The sequence below is a fragment of the Cupressus sempervirens genome, chromosome 8, assembly GCF_028749045.1.
Source record: "Cupressus sempervirens isolate cs-2001-9-10 chromosome 8, ASM2874904v1, whole genome shotgun sequence".
NCBI classification, from domain to species: Eukaryota; Viridiplantae; Streptophyta; class Pinopsida; order Cupressales; family Cupressaceae; genus Cupressus; species Cupressus sempervirens.
The window spans coordinates 114,550,649-114,568,466 of record NC_143125.1 but is presented as its reverse complement, the minus strand read 5'-3'; the positions used below and the strand labels follow the sequence as shown (position 1 = coordinate 114,568,466).

Genomic DNA, 17,818 nt, shown 5'->3' with positions numbered 1-17,818 from the left:
AGGACTATCCTAAGGTAGGAGAAACACAAGTCCAAATTGTTGATTTCAATGAAAAAATAAAGAAGATGGAGCAACATTAACAACATGTTTCTCAAATCAAAATATTGACAATAGATGTCGAGGAGTCAGTAAAGGAGAAGCAAGAACAAAAGGAACCAGAAAAGGAAACAAATGTAGAGCCATCTACTATAGGTCAAACAAGACCATACGACTTAGGACCTCAGGTTTAGGAAAATGAAGAGACTTTACAAAAAGAAGCAACAAAAGAAAAAGAGAATGTAATGCCAAGTTCTACTATTATTGTTCCTAGTATTGAAACACAAGTGAGACCGAGTGGTGACACCCCCTCACCTGCTCTAACTCAAGCAGTGTCAAGCGACAGCACTCCTAAGAAAAGCAAAGGAAAGAATAAAATTGACAGTTCTCTAGATAATACTGTTACTCTGGATGAAGTTATAGAAATGTCGAAATGGGATCTAACCAATCTCACATTCAAACAAACTATCATCCTACAAGATATTCTAGCAAGAAAGAAAAGACAAAAAGAGATGAGAGAACAACAATAGAAACAAGTGTTTCATGATATCAAACATATATTTGTTGATGCCTTTGATACATAGATCATTAATGAACATGCCCCCATTATCTCTCAGCTAGTGTAAATTATTGAAAAAGTCAACACTGAGGATATTGAAGCAAATGAAAAACTTATGGCCTGGTTTGAAAAGAATTTTGAAAAGAAAGTATTGGAGAAAGTTTCTAATGTAATTGTAGTAAGAAAAGTAGAGTTGTGGGCATTAGTACAGAATGTAGAAGAACTTGTGAAGAAGGTACAAGATATGTACAATATTCTTTGTGATGTGTCAAGATTTACTCATGCATTTTAGGAAAACATTCAAAAGATTCAAACTGCCATGAAGCTATTAGGAAGTTTTATCTCCTAGTCAGCAAGATCAAGTTCAATGCATTATAACAAATTGTTGTTTGCATGAAGATGATTGCCCTAGCTACACACAACAGATAGCATAATGAAGGCCAAACTTATCTCCATTCAATCAATGTTGATACCTCACTTGGAGGTTACACAATGAGAGGTAGATTCAACAAAGGATCTAGTTCAAAGAGATCATAGTATTTCTATTGTTGATAGTTTAATTGTTTTAGTTGCAAGTTTGGAGATAAAGATTCAAGTTTGGAAATTAGTGAGTACCACATGGGATCATGCTTTTGCCATGATTATTCAAACCCATAAACCATTCACTGATAAATATGGGTTGATTCCACCTACTCAGCCCCAACTACAAACACCCCAGCAATAGACATAAGTGTCAAAAACAAGGGGGATAGATATGGATAGATGATATGAAGAAAAGTGACAGGGGATGGTAAGAAAGAACTCAAGAGGATAGAATGGACAAAGATGATTAATTAGAGAATCAAAGCTTAGAATGACAGAAGGTAGAAAAGGTATGACAAAGCTACAATCACACTATTTTGTGTCATCTAACATATGCATTGTATAATTGTGTTGTAAAAGAAATTTTTTAAGTTCTGTAAGAACTTAGTCATAGGCATAGGGGGAGTACGATTTTTTTTGTAATGTAAAGATGTAATCATGACCAAGTGTTTTTACCACTAGTGTCAAAGGGGGAGATCGTTAGTATCTCTAAGATTTGTTTTCTATTAATCTCAAACACTTATTCATATATAAGGAAGAGTCAGTTGGCATCACTGCAACCAAGTTACTCTATAAAAGTCGAGTCATGTAAAGACTTGTAAATAATCATGTATAAGTCAAGCTTTATAGGAGCCCAGTAAGTCTTTGGTCATCGAGTACTTCTATACAAGTCAAGTTTAGTGAATGTTGAGCAGAAAATGCACATAGATGCAGAGTCATATAGTAGGAGTCGAGTAAGTTAAGGTTGAGAAACAACAGGCAAAACAATTATGACCGCATTAGAGACAGTATGTGACTAGCAACACAGAGTATGTCTAAAATAGTACAAACTTTGAGGTAAGCCTTTTTGAGCTGACATGTAAATGAGATTTAATGATCGTAGAGTTTGTTACCATGGTTGTTACACATTTTGATGTGGATCATTGATCCCTATGAGGCATGAACAATCAATCAAATGAAGAGGCAAAAACGGAAACATCTAGATTGTTGATATTATTCTAGAAGACTCTACATATGTCTTTAAATAGGTAGATCCAAACCTTATTTCGATATAGTGGATGATAATACGAAGTTTGTGAAGGAAGCAATGTATTATGGAAAGGAATTAGGTTTTTTAGGTCGCATGCAAAAGTTGTGAAGAATAGAGTTAGTGACCTAAAGAAGCAGTAAAGGACTAAGTAAAGACATGTTAGATTAGAGATCAGATCAGAGATTGGAAGGAGGAGGATCCATAATTAGGAATTGTAAGTGCAGACCGAAGGATCAGGTACTGAATTAGTTTTGACAGATTGAATCAGGAAAAATCTCTTAACAGAGTGGTATTAATAGACCTTTGTAAATATCTTAACAAAGTCATTACTTCATTGTAAGTGTTAAATCATTTAATCAAGGTAGACCTAACAGTCTTGTAAATCTTTTAACAAAGTAGACCCCTCATAAGGTAGATCATCAAAAATGATCAAATTTGTAGTCCTAACAGGCTAACTTTGTTACTGCAGTAGTGAAGATTTGTAGGTGTCATCTTCACTCGAGTTTTACCTTAACCTTGGAGGGTTTTTGTATTGTAAGTGCAAAACAAAGGACAAGGTACTAAATCAATTTTAATAGATAGAATCAGGGAAAATCTTTTAACAGAGTGGTTTTAATAGACCTTTTTAAATCTCTTAACATAGTTCTTCCTTTATTGTAAGTGTTAAATCTTTTAATCAAGGTAGAGCTAACAATCTTGTAAATCTTTTAACAAAGCAGACCCCTCACAAGGTAGATCATTAGAAGTGATCAAATTTTTAGTCCTAACAAGCTAACTTTGTTACTGTAGTAGTCAAGATTTGTGGGTGTCATCCCCACCCTAGTTTTACCTTCACCTTGGAGGGTTTTTGGGTTACCAAAATATTTTGTGTTATGTGTTTACATTTCATGGATGTGATACATGGTTAGATTTATTTAAGCATATGATATTTTAAGTTATGTTATGCATAAGCTAGATATGAGATGGTTAATGTGGTGAATATAGTTAAGTTGTTTTGAAGGATTAAAGTTGTATAGATCCTGATTCACCCCCTCCCCCTCTCAATACCTCAATTTCCCAATAAACTTCCAACAGTATGTAACATTATATTTGGATTGAACAATAGAGATCTGCCCATGCCTAAACTATGTTTTCAAATTTTTTTAAGGTTTTCCTTATAGCAATATATTCTCCATGAGTATGTGTGCACTCTTTTACCATATTCAAAAATAATATCACAATTCTTTTTTGGTGTTAAGATGTTCTAACATTCCTTGACACGCAATCTTAGAATGTTGATGTGATAGTGTTAGAGAGAAAATATTTTAGTTTAACTCCTTAATCTTGATCCCATGTACATCCATGTCTGATATCCTTATGTAACTCAAATGTATATGATTTAGTGTTATTACATCTCAATCCTCATTTTAGAAAAAACACAATGACTAAGTTAATATTCTTCCTACGTTGATTGTGTGTTTTAAACCTGATTGGGGTATGGCCAAAACAATGATTGGCTAGTAGTCATTAATTCCTTAAATTATTCACATGTTCGGTGCCTTTAATTCTGTTGATAAGTAGATGCATGTGTGGAAGTATGCACAAGGAATCAATCCATCCACATTAATAAGAACAATATTATTATTGTCCATCTTTAATTTGTACCAGTTCTGCTACGACAGATGCAAAGTTGCCTCTTTTTCTTTGTTGGTGGTTTCTATCTCTATCTATGTTTACTTTGCATGTCAAGTGTTCAATCTTTACCAAACTTGTGCAAGCAATTCTCACCATCTGGTTTGTATCGCTACTTTTGAAATTAGACACTTTATTTATAGCCACTATTATATGGCATTGATAGGACTATTGAGTCAATTATATATGTTGTTATCAACCCTTCTTTGATTGTGTTAGATTAGTTCCTAACGGTGACTGGGGTTTTTGAGTGATATGTTATGATGTGTTCACCATAAGCTCTCCATGACTCATGCCTGGTTGTTTTTACCATATAAGTTTTTTTTGTCTCCTCATTTTGTGCTCAGTCAATGATGTTGAATCATCTCTTCAACTTGGTATTTGCTCTTCCAACGTGAGCTAACTCCTTTTTTCTTGCAATTGCTGTATGTAAGAACCATGTCCTAAAAAAAGATGTCACATCACATATGTACAGAAATTGTGGAATAGAACCAATCATAAACAGAGTTGAAAACTCAATAACTCAATCGTTATCCAATAATTAAATATAATAAATACAATTAGTTTGTCACAAAGCTTAACAATTAAGGGCTAAGTTACATTGCATATACTTCGCATGCCCATCTCATTCATAAACAATAATACATTACATTATCCAATATAATTATCAAAGATTACATCAATTGAATGTTACCGTACTCATCATCAAGATGAAGGTACAAGACCATGAGAAGCTTACTGAAACTTGACATGTGTCCTTCAGTGTATCCAGACTCTGAAGCCATCAGACGTCGTCCATTTGCTATCTGAGATGGGAGTGTGGCCCAGGCGCTTTGACCTCACCAACCACAAAGTGTTTACTCCCCTAGGATTATTTCTAGCATGAAGAATGCCCCGACCCTGGCACAAGAAGCCTATTTTCCCAGAACAAGATGGATTGGATGGATCCGCTGCAGCCGTGAAACATACTACATACAACCATGTGCCCAGTAGTGTACTCACAAAATGTGGTAGGGGAAAGAAAAGAACACTACACATCTACCCATATGCAATGAAAGACAAATTGAAACATATCTACCCACATGTACATTTCTTTTAACTAAAGCAATATCTACACATTGCAAAATGAAAGTAAGCATAGTCACACACATATGCTATATGTCAAAAACACCACTTAAATGCAATAAATAAATGGCTTGGCCAAGCACTAAATTTTTCAGCATTACTTAGAAGAGAGACAAAACATAATGAATCCTACTTTTTAGAACCTGACAGGTTGAGAGAAGCAAAAACATAATGCATCCATCCCCACCCTCTCGATTGCCACATTACATTTAGCCATCAAGAAAATAAACATCGTCACCCACGACATCACGGAATCAGTTTAGAATAGAATCTCTATTGAACATAATAGTGACAAAATTCTGAAAGTCAAAGTCCATACAATATTAAAAGTTTGTGTGCGCATTCATGATGATCACACATAACAAACAGACTTCACCAAGAGTAATTTCACTTGAGAACAAGGAATATATCAGAGTTTATGATTCATATTTCTAATCCTAAATGAAACCCGGTCAGCATTATAAATGTAAAGGTAGTAATAGTAAGGGAAATGAAGGCACTCAACCATTCACACCATTTAATGTATGACAAAACAGTTCTCTTTTCAGAGTGTCCAGTCGAGACATAACCAGTAAGATATATGAAAGAGTTTCTACAAGCACCAGTTTTCTATATTAAACAAGCTATTATATACAAGGTCGTTTGATATTTCAAGAACTTATAATTGTTTTTAAAAATATCAGCACTGAACTGGGCCCGTCAGTCAGCAGACGTGAGCATCTAGTTAAGATCAATACAAGGCCCATTCTTTGGTACAGAGATAAACACCATTGACAGGGTATAATGTCAATTTACAAGACAAAGTTTAGGTAACAGACAACAAGTTAAAGTCTGTAGTAAGTTCGATTTGATCACAACAATAAGGATTAATCAACTGGCAAATTTCCATTTCAAGCTTCACTGTCTAATTCAATACATAAATTCTTTATTATATATGTTCATATCTAGTGGGGTCGGTTTTGACTAAGATCAGAACAGGATTTTGGCTTAAGCCAATGCTATCTATGATTTCACAATCCAGCTAATATTGAGCAATAATTTTCTAATAGAAGAATCTCTCCTAGTCCTTTCTGGCGGTTTACATAAGATAAATTCATTCCTAAGACACGTTTTCTCACAGCAAGTACGGGGTCTAAGTGCTCATTCGAATTCTTGGGTCTAAGGAAAGAGAGGCAATTAAACTAAGCCCCCAGATCACAAGCACTTAGATAGTTGACATCCACAACACTAAGAAGGGTTTATCATGCGGCTTGGAAAGGTCGTGCAATGTAATGCCTTACTCGTTTGAACATGATGCTCTGAATCAAAAATATTTGTGCAATGGAGATGTCACATATGGATAGATGTCGGTTTGAACATTTGAAGAAAATCAAACAATACATGGTAAAAGTGAGCACATGCTTCCACTTGGCGAAATGACAGAGATAGAGGGTCGATTTTGATTTGTTCCCAAAAACCACAGTACTCTAGAAAGGACATTTGGTCTGATACACTAAGTTCTTCAAATACACCTAAATCCTCACACGCAGACAAAAGAAAAATAAACCACTGCTATTGTAAAACTGAGTATAAAGGCACCACAAACCTCGCAATATTTCCCTTCACAATCCACTCTAAGCTATGGAAAAATAAAAGCTAGATAATGGTATTGATGACAAGGAACCTCCTGCCATATTTTGTCTTCCAGTCCGTCCTCCTCTACCTTTTCCAACTGCTGATGTCTTCTTCCAAAAACTAATTTAAATCCGTAACTGACCCAATTCAAGGGTTCTCCTTTTTATTATTAAAATTGACACTTCATACACGTCATTTCATACAATGCTATATAAGGAAAAACAAGGAAGCTATTTTAAACAAATTTAGATCTTATTTACTTACCTTCATGTCTACTTTCATAAAAACCATTAGTAGGGACTCAAAGCAATAAAATTTTTGAATTGCTAAATGCGAATTCATCAAACACATAACTTTTATTAAAGGAATTTAGCTAAACTTAAAAGGCCAATACTAGTTACTGCACCATTATTCCTTATTTCCATGTCATTTTATCATTAAGATTGGTAAAATAGAACTTGCAATATAACTAAGTTAGATCAATACCTCTATTCTATTTGACAAACAACACGAACTACTTGAAAATTCAACCAATGACATTCCTAATTTTCATATAAACATCTATGTGGTGTGCGGATGTAGCTGCGAGATCATCTGACTCATCCCCTTCTGAGAGGCCAACCCTCTCTACCTCAACCACACTCTCGTCCCGTCAATTCCACAACCACTCAGACACCCGCACCAGACAACGAGTTAGTAATCCAAATAGTATGATTAAATAGAACATTAAATGTAATCATGAGTAACATAACATAACATCATATCAAAATGAAATGCGACATCTCATAACATCCATCTATGCAGTGTGCACCTGAAGAAATCAAGGTGATATTTGTATCCATGTGTGAATTTGTACCCCAACCTGAGGTACAAAAGATGGAACCCACTCTTGATCTCCACCAACGTATTCTTTAGTCATTGGTTCCAGACCTATAGGAAGTCATATAAGAGTCTCATCAAATTTGATCAAGCACTTTTAACGCCTCTAAGTTGTTAAAAATCTCATCAACCTATCTATCCTTTAAAGTTCTTTTCTACCATCTTCCCTTACTTTGGGCCTTAACTAGAACAAACCCCTCACTATCCTCAACAAACGGAGCCTTCCTCTATAAGTGTCAATATTCATGGCAAATCTAACAATGAAGCAATACAATTTCATAGTCAATTTGTTATATCTAAGAGGATGAACCTAGACAAATCTCCATAGAATCTAGTAAGGCTTTATTGAAATCCATCTCAACATAAAAACAAGCATAAGTGATTACCTTTTTGTCCATTATATGTGTTGAAGGGTCTACTAGTTTTCTAAGCAGCAAGGTAACAAAGTGGAAAATGTCATGCCTCAAAAATTCAAGCGAGAACTATTAGAATCTAACCTAGATGAGAACTCTAGAAGGAAGGTCCTTTGTAGGATTGAAACCTGCATCCCATGGTTTGGTGACCAACCCCATTTAGTTGGTGAAACACAACCCCCCTTCAAACTCCCTATTCTTATGTGGAATGCAAGAGAATATAATTGGAAAGTAGTTAGTCATAGTCAACATTACCTCCATCTTACCCTCTAGATTCAATGTTTGTTGAGCCCATGACTCCAAAAAAGACAATGAAACTCAAATCTCCATGAATTTGCAAATCAAAGCATGCTTAGACAAATAATTAACATCCTCTTCAATAGACTCTAGCTGAATCTTCAATACTAGCCTTTACTCACTTCGGACCAAACATCCATTAACCTTTGGGAACCAAAAATCTTTTGTATGATAAGGGCTAGCTCTACCGCTTCTATTGTTTTTCCTCTTGCATCCAAATCAACACACAAATTAAGAGAGGAAGAACTTCCCATTAAAGAATCCTTAAACGAAGAACCCATCCCCAAAGAGCCAATATGCAAAGCCATCAAAGGCCAAACAATGAAGCAACAACCTCAACTTGACACCCACCACCTCACACACAAACCTTTGCAAAAAAAGAACCCCCACCGAAACCCCGCAACTCGCATACCCTTGCAAATGATTCAACCCCACCCTAGGCCAATGAATGCCCCCAACCAATCCCCTCGCACCATAGCATGCAACATGGAAACATCGAATGGTCGTAGGAAGAACAAGGACTATAATATTCTAGGAATAGGGTCTTTTATGTAAGTTTTATTTGTCAAATTTCCTTATCACAACAACTATTGATATGTTGTTGAATTCCATCCACATCCCTTCACAAGAAATTCATCGTAGCATACTCAAGATTAAGGGCCATACTGAAATTTGATAATTAGAACATGTGTTGTTTATTTGTGATAAGTCTTCCTTTTTTAATTCCACTTTTCAATGCATTCACTAAGTAGCATAAAAGTTGCAATAACGGTTCAGTAATTAAAAATAAACTACTTCAGAAGTAGTTAGGCTACAAGCTAGGGAAAGAGAAGGCTAAATGTGCCTCTAGCAATAGTCTAGTCATAATGAACACAAATATTTGAAAATAATAATAATAATATCATTGTCATTGAGCTAATAACATGAAATTTTCATGATGGGTCTAATAAGGTAAATGATGACAACAAAGAGATAGAATAAGGCAAGGCCTTAATAATAGTTGTTTCTACACCACTCAATAGGGTTCTCTATTGATGAGGGGTCAAGTTTAAGGAGATGCTCACATAAGCAATAATTCGTATTCAAATACAATTTAATCACATTAAAGAAAACAAAGTTCATTTTGAACAAGTATGTAAGTCATAATATTAAAGGAAAAAAATTACAATTTAATTTCAACCTTTGTTATTTGATACTAGGCCATAATTCAACTAAAATCTATAAATTATATTTATTTTATTCTTTAATAAAAAATGAATGCAATAACTTTCATCAATATAAACACTAAGGTTATATATTGATTATATTTATTTTCTTATATAATATAATATATATTATTTTAAATTAATCAAGAGGGTTTATGCAAAGAGAATGCCTTCATTAAGCCTTATTAACTCCAATCCACTTTAGTTTTTGTAATTTTTCCTCTTAATTTACATTTAGAATTTTCAACTCATCTATAATTTAAACCTTCTAATATTTATAGAATTTTTTTAATTGTCAAATATAAATATAGAGTTTAATCAAATCTTTATAAAATGAATTGAATTTTTACCCTAATTTTCATTGTAAGGCATTTAAGATTTATCTCATTTGTAAGAAGTTTGTAATTTCTATTAAGATAAATAAATAAGTGATTTAATCTAAAGAAGGAAAATTTAAAAAATCTATTAAGAAAACTCTCTCTGTCTCTCCTCCCTCCCTCTATTTGTATCCCTCCAACTTGCTATCACTCTCCCACACTCACAGAGTTCCTCTCTCTTTATTTGTCTATCTTTCTATAAGTTTCTCTAAATAATGGAGATTGATTATCTTCCAGTTTAAATTTTTTATTTTAGTTATGATTGGTTTCTTCTAAATAAATGTAGAACTAATTTGAAACTATCATTTCTTAATTAAAACTTTTATTACTTAAACATTATTCGTGACACAATCTAATATCACAAAAATGTACACCCAAATAGACCTTTTTTTTTACTTACCTTCCACACTTTTTGACATATCTATTTCACATCAAAGCACCACCCTTAAATATCACACACTAAGGACAAAATTAAGCTTGAAGATTATAAGTCAACTTTGACAATTTAACACTTTAAGCCTAACAATGAAGCCTTAATGTGTGATGTTTGCACCCAGCTTTGAATACAACATTGTAACCAAAAACTGCATCTTCTCTCGAAAATTTTAAAGTGTGGATGGGAGTTTACCGACAAAAGATAATTAATCTAACAAATCATCTGCATAGCAGAATAGGGCTGGACTACATGAATGGCTGAATGGTCACCATTCAAGGAATTGATGAAGATTTTATCCGACTCGGACAAAACACAAAGATTCTGAATTCATTTGAAAGGGGAAAATTGCAAAACAGTAAGGGGGGAACTTTTCATAATAAAATTCTTTAAAACTGTATCTTGCTCAATGAGTAGCAGAGGAAAGAAAGTAAACATTCTTGCCGAAAAAGCTTGAGGATATGGGATACTAACTTGGAGATGGCTGATGGCAAGGAAAGGATTTTCAATATTTTCCATAGTTACACCACCCTGGGGAACAGGGGGATGGTGAAACGGGGGGACAAGTTTCCGGGATAGGGGGATAAAGGGGCCTTAATTTAGGGATGGTGGGGAGATGGTGGTGGGGAATAGGAGGGGTTGTGTATATATTTATATATACATATGGTACTATAAATGCTAGTTATGAAAAGATGTATTGCACTAGAAGATATAAGGATGTAAAAGAGTAAATACTTGAACATTGGATGGAATTGGAACATCGACCATTGAACATAAACAAGTAAATCAACAAATAGTCAACATCGGGACTTCCCCCATCCTCGGCGGAGGTGGCGGAATTCAGTGGCACCACTGGGGACGGGGGTATGGATTCCCCAAGTCCCCGGTGCGTCCAAGTCTCCAGGATGTGGGGCAAAAGGTGGGGGGGGGAGCACATCTCCGTGTTTCTATGATATTTTCTAAGAATTCTTATATGTAAAGATTGAGAGCAGATTTGAGAATCAAGGCAGCACGCTTATTCCACCTCAGATGACCTATTTTTACTATAGAGATCTATCATAGTCAAATAATAACGCTTTCATGAAATGGGAGTACTGCACTAAGGTTTTAGTCAGTTAATAAGAATTGATGTTCAAGTACAATTATATAGTTGAAGCAAGGTGCAGATTGGTTCTTTGGTTATTTATTTCTTTTACTTGTGGACAGAGCACATTTGGATTACTTTTTTTAAGCTTCTTACAAAGGGTGCATATGTTAGATTTTTAGTCTGTTTCATCAGTGTGGGCAGTACCTAAACAACTAGACCATATATCTGGATACTAAATAACAAAATGCAATAGCAAAACAGATAAAGTTGAGACTAGTGGCACTGAAATAGGTAAAACATAATTTTCTTTTTATATCTTACCCGGATTCCCTTTCAGCTGTGGGTCTTATGAATCATAAGGAGTTGGCACTCCAGTCATGAACCATGTAAAAAGAAATTCCCTTTCTCAGCAGGATTTTCCTGTGTCAATATGAATAGATGCAGCATTTTTGTACTTATAGTGGCTGGCTAAGGTCATGAACATAGCCAGGTTCAGTACACTCAAAGAAGCTAATAACCAATAAAAGTAATCTAAATGAGCTCTGTTTACATTATCTGCAAACCAGCATTGCTCCTTTCTGCAAGTAACTTTCTGAATGACCAAAATTAGAATGCTACTCAAGAAACTACCGACTCCTAAAACACTCAAATAGACAGCAATACCCAAGCTTTTCATTGTGTCTGGCATCTGATCATAAAAGAACTCTTGCATTCCTACCATTGTAAACACATCAGCTGTGCCAAAAAGTACATATTGTGGGAGTAGCCAAAAAATGCTAATTGGAATTGTTGCATGGGGCATGTCTACCAGTCCATTATCCTTTGCTGCCTTGACTCTCTTAATTTCTATAACTGCAGCGACAATCATTGAAATTGCAGAAACAAACATACCGGTCCCTATCCTTTGGAGCAATGTTATACCTCTCTCGTTCCCTGTTAGACTTCTTGCAATGGGAACAAAGAAGCGGTCATAGACAGGGACCAGTAGAACAATAGATATGTTAATAAAACATTGCAGACTTGCCGGAGGAATATCAAAATGTTGCCCAATTTGTCTATCCATTGTGCTACCCTGTTTTGTGAAAAATGTTGACGACTGTGCAAAGACAACGCCAAACATCAAGCATGCCATCCAAATCGGTGACATACTTAGAACAAGTTTTACTTCTTCAACCTGTTGGACTGTGCAAAGTCTCCAATTGTGTTTTGCCATACACTCATAATCCAAATCATCTTTAACTGTTGCTCTGTTGAGAAACCTGAGAAAGAAAAGATGAAGGCATCCATCAAAAATTTTCTCTAAAGTAGATAAGGGCTAAAATAAACACAAACGAAATCCCCCCCAAAATTGCACTAGCATAATTCCCAATAGTTATTACTGGCAACACAGACTAATTTCAGCTTTGTTGTGAGGTCAAGGAATTGAATCTAACATCCTTTTGTTTTGCATGTCAATCAGGTGGCGCAGACTAGAAATGGAATGGAAACTTGGTAGACATCTTGAAAATCCAACAGCCTCATCAATTTACCAGGACCCATTTGGATAGTTCCACAAATTTGAAAATATCTCTGTTGCAATTATTTAGGCCTGACCTTTAGAGTAGTAGCATTCTACTCAAATATGATAGCACTGGAATTAAATCAAATCATACCATGAAGTGCTTACCTGAACTGATTTGTTTGAAAGATTTGTCTTCTTGAACCTGCCTTTAGAACCTCTTGCTCTTGAATAGAAACTGACTGACTTGGTTCTTGGCAAGGAATGGTGGCTTTCCGTTTGAAGAATGCTGCTACAAACACATGGAATATTCCAGTGAGAGAGCTTCCACTAGGCAGTCTGTTTCTGTAAAACCTAGTCCCGCACAAGAATACAAGAACTGTCATTGCCATGGTAATGGCAGGAATGCCGAATCCCACACCCCATCCAACATTGTCTTGGATGTATAAGAGCACGGTGACTCCTGCAAGGGTTCCCAAGCAAATACCAAAATACCACCAGTTAAAGAATGAACTTTTGTGCTGCTTCTCGTTTGGGTCCTCGTCATCAAATTGGTCAGCACCAAAGGCTTGTAGACATGGCTTGTGACCCCCTTGCCCCAAAGCAACCAAATAAAGTGAGAAGAAGAAAAAACCAATTTTGAACTGTGATGTTCTGGGACAAGATTCTGAAGTCGTCTTGCATGGTGAAGGCTTGAGACTCCTGAGACTTGCTGATAGAGTCACTAGGACTAAACCCTGTCACATTACATTGTATATTGCATTAGTTGGATATCTTGCATTCGTCAAGACACACAAAAATGAAAATTTTATAAGCTATTTTGAAAGAAAATGCACATATAAATTCAGTTCCCAATATGTGTACTGTTCAGATGATGTGATTTTCAATTTCTTTGCTTACAGGAACTCCGAACTTTGTAGATATCTGTCCTTAAACAAAACAGCAAATTTGGGTCTTCAGCGAGGTACCCAGATATGGGTTCTTAATCAAATGAAATTAGCAGGATCTTCAGCAAGGCACCCACTTACTTTTTGATATATGAGCCAAACATGGATTCTTAACCAATAGACCAATCCGAGTCTTCAATTAAGGTATAAATATGTTTCACTCATGCTGTCACTTGATATGGGTCACATACCAACAAAGTAAACAGGGCTATTAGCCAAGCTGCCCTCTTTTATTGCTTTTCTGTTCACATATTTGCCAACAGGCTAGTGGGGTTTAAATGGTCTAAACACACATATATGATGAAAATAAAGCAAGGAGTAGAATCTAAGACTGATAATGTGTAGTCATTATTAGGGTGGCTCAAATGGATGTACAATGAAGTTTTGTTTTCGCTTGCAAAGGGATGTGCATATAGGTAGCAAAAAGAACTAAGGATAATCATTCTAGAAGCACATATCCCAACCAGGGTGCCGCTGCCGAGCTTTGCAGAGGCTAGGGTTTCTGCCAGAAATGTTGGCCTGCTGCGCATGAAAGGATAATGCTTTGGTACAGGGGTTGGGCTGCCAGGGAAGGGCTCAAGGTAATCTTCCAGCCTTGATGTGAGACGGAAAAGAGTACTTTGTTCACAATTCTGGCATGAGATTTGGGCTCTGGCCCTAGGGTCCTGGATCACAGTGAGTCTGAATCGTACTACTGGATTGTGGAACTGGAGAAAAAACAGAGGTGGTGTTGGGTACGAGTTGAAAGGCATTGATCCTCATCATGGGTATGAAATTTGAACCTTTGGAGGCACATTTGGAATAGATGTGTGCAGAGATTAAGTGAAATAAGGGTGCAGGGTCAGGGGCTGCGGGCTTGGAGCAGAGATTTCAACCTCTCAACTACATTGCTTTTGGAGAGGAAATCAACAGAAAAGTGAAGGAAAATGAAGCCTATCTCACGGAGCTAGGTTTGATGGGTCGTTTCAGGGGGGCTCTAGCCAAGCCTCTCTGAGCTACATTAATGGATTACAGCAATTTGGCACTCTATTTTAGAAGGTGCTGTTCAAATTTATTGTGCACGGTATTTTTTTTTTAATTATAATTTTGAAAAATGTGCGGGATAGAAACACAGTCATCTGCGACTACCACTGGAGTTATGAACAATATTTGTGCATTTAAAACCATGGCATCCTTCCTTTAACCCTATCACCAAACCTTTTGACAGTATTCCAAATTGAGTGAGGCCACCAAATTTCTCTTTGCAATTTTGGTTTGAATCCTGCTTCAAACCCATGGATATTTCAATGGATAAATTTTAGGTGTAAACAAGATTTCTTCGAATTGTTCCATACTACTTATGCACAAATCTTGGTGGAGTTGAATATCAAAGATCTCCCAGCAGATATCTCTATGAAAACTATGGTTGTGTGCTGAAAATAGTTTCTAGACTATGACGGCCTACCCTTTTGCTGTTGTAGATGTTTTAGTACAGGCTACTTGGCAAACTAATATTTAAATTGCAAAACTGGCTGCCAGGCCACTTGTTAGAAAGAGGTCTCTCTTCATCAATGTTCAGTGGAGAAAGAAGATTCTTGCCAGAATAATTATGTCACTGATGAAAGCCCAGAAAACTCCAATCAGAATAGTAACTGTAAGGATCCTTCAAGTTTACCTCATGTCACACCTAAGGCTACAGATGGTCCCCCTAAGGTGGGGAGGGACAGTGCTAAGCCCAATTTTGTTTTCCTAAAGATGAATTGATAGATCAGGTGAAGTGTGGCAGGAGTAGGTTCCTCCGAGAGAGATTAGATGGGGTTAAGAATGCAAAGCTTGTAGAGGGTAGGTGGATGATGGTGCAGAGGAAAAAGAAGAAACATGAGGTTAGGTTTAGCATGAGTTCCGCTCACACACCAAAGGGGAGCACAGCTATAGCATGAATGATCGCTGCGTAATTATGCCTGTTGATGGGATCTCATGTTTTTGTTATATAAGATGGTCTACACTGGGATGGAGCCCCCAGTCTGTGGTCTCACTTGGCATGGGCTAGGCCGAATTTCCAAAATTTAATACAAGGGTGCAGTCCCCATAGGCTGCATTTCATCGATCAAAATAATGCAGACTGATAATCAGAGAAAAAGTTACTAAGGCAAATCTTAATGGCAAAGCCACCGAGAACTGATGACAATGGAACTCTTAACTTTGAAAAAAAATCAAACCGGGATCTTCATCAAGCTACTCATTTTTCACAGAGGATTCTGATAAGAAATTTTCTAAATACAAAATAAACCATTTTATTGTTTTTATTTTGAAATCTTTGCTGATTTATTGTTTTCTAACAAGTGAGTCATTAGTATCCTCCTCGCCTGAACCAAAACAAATTAGTTCTATTTTTCACTATGTAGACTGCCTTTCCATAACAAGCTTCCATAATATACACTAAAGTAGTCCTAGTTGGAAGCTTAATTTCATATTATGATCTACAAAGGAGCAGGATTGGTTTAAGGAGAAGAATACTGACAAGCAAATAAACGAGAGAAGAAACAAGGATTGTCCAGTACCGACCCAAATATGAATCTGCAACAAAAGCTCCCAAAAAGGGCAACATGGATGCTACCCCTGACCAGATGTTTACATTGCTTGCAGCACTGGCAGTGCTTTCATTCAGAACACTTGTGAGATAAGTTACCAAGTTTGACAGTATGCCAGCATAAGCAAACCTCTCTGCAATCTCTACCCCTGTGAGTAGGAAAAAAAAAATATACAGAAAATCAAGACGAGAATAGCTGTGGATAGATAAACTCTACTAAAGCAAAGGAGAAAAGGGTTGCTCATGGTGACGGCACAATCTACACTCATGAGAATTGAAAGACACGTAGTTCAATGGTAGGGTACCCCAATACCAAATGAGCACAAACCCTAACTGATCCATGTAAAACTAAGAAACTCCAATATAACTGCGTTCTATCCCCAATTCTTTAATGACTTGAGATTTTAAAATCTAGACCCCTCTTTCCCATGTAAAGAAGATCCAACGGAGTTCTTCAAGTAAAATACAATCACTCAATGAAAAAATACCTCTCTATTATTTCTACTACAAATCACAGGCTTCCAAACACATACTACTGTAATTAATTTATGGAATCTTGGAAACATCAAGAAAAAAGGGCATGTTTAATCATACCAATTATAAAAAGGGATGCCCTCCATGCTCCAGTAACTGAGTGTCCATGTAGATCCAGTGATCCCTCTTCAACAAATTCATTGGATGAACGAAGTTTCTCCATTGCCTCCGCTTGCTTCATTATTCGCCCAATACATGAAAATAAGGTGCCGTCTTTCCTAAGTTGGAAAATTTGACTTTTGCTATTAGCTGTTATGATTTCGAAGACTTCTATTTTCAAATAATTTAGTCATGCTTGTTGGCCAATGAATACAGGCAAATAGTGACGTGTAACCAGCAATCTCACCTATGTGTGAAATGATATGGCTACACAGCAACGAGGGGAGAGGATTTAGTAGCGTCCATCTTCTAATGATATAGGTCTTTTTAATTATCGTTCATAAAAAGTTTCAAAAATGATAGCATGTGTACTAATAGTCGATCACATATGTACTAATAGTTTATCATTTTTTAGCTTTCTTGGTTGCTGATTGGTCTATTTGTGCAAAAAGTACCTTTTTTTGGGGGGCGAACATAATAGATTTTGGACGAACATTTTAAAAATAAAATTTTTAAACCTGACACTCTATGCGTTTTGCAAAGCTTCATAAATGAGGAAAAGTCGAAAGGTTAGCTTTAAGCTCTTCACTCACCTGCAAAGGTTCACCTACGGATAGGAGTTCTAGATAACCGAAGTTACCTTGGGCGGCTACTAGTTCATCTCCCATAGATTGCACCTTTTTATATGTATTAAATAAATTAAATATTATCAAACAATTGTATTGTGGTTTTCAAATTAATTTAAAAATATAAACAAAATGTCACTTTAAGTGCATTTTCATTGTTGCATAGACCATGTCATGTGTGTAATGGGTACGTCCAAGAGTAGTGGAAAGTCAATTTAGAAAAAAAATATCTCTCTC

The 17,818-nt window shown here is 36.1% G+C and overlaps 1 protein-coding gene across 1 annotated transcript; it reads right to left on the bottom strand.

The window, feature by feature from the left end:
* Window positions 1–11,596: 11,596 nt before the first annotated feature.
* LOC149541852 (protein NRT1/ PTR FAMILY 5.10-like) lies at window positions 11,597–17,155 on the bottom strand. Its single transcript, XM_089796935.1, has 4 exons — window positions 16,917–17,155; window positions 16,254–16,471; window positions 12,975–13,543; window positions 11,597–12,567 (listed from the first exon to the last, which is right to left on the bottom strand). Exons 1-4 carry the CDS (start codon window positions 17,035–17,037, stop codon window positions 11,715–11,717), a joined length of 1,761 nt encoding a protein of 586 aa, XP_089653061.1. The 5' UTR covers window positions 17,038–17,155; the 3' UTR covers window positions 11,597–11,714.
* Between the last annotated feature and the right edge of the window lie 663 nt (window positions 17,156–17,818).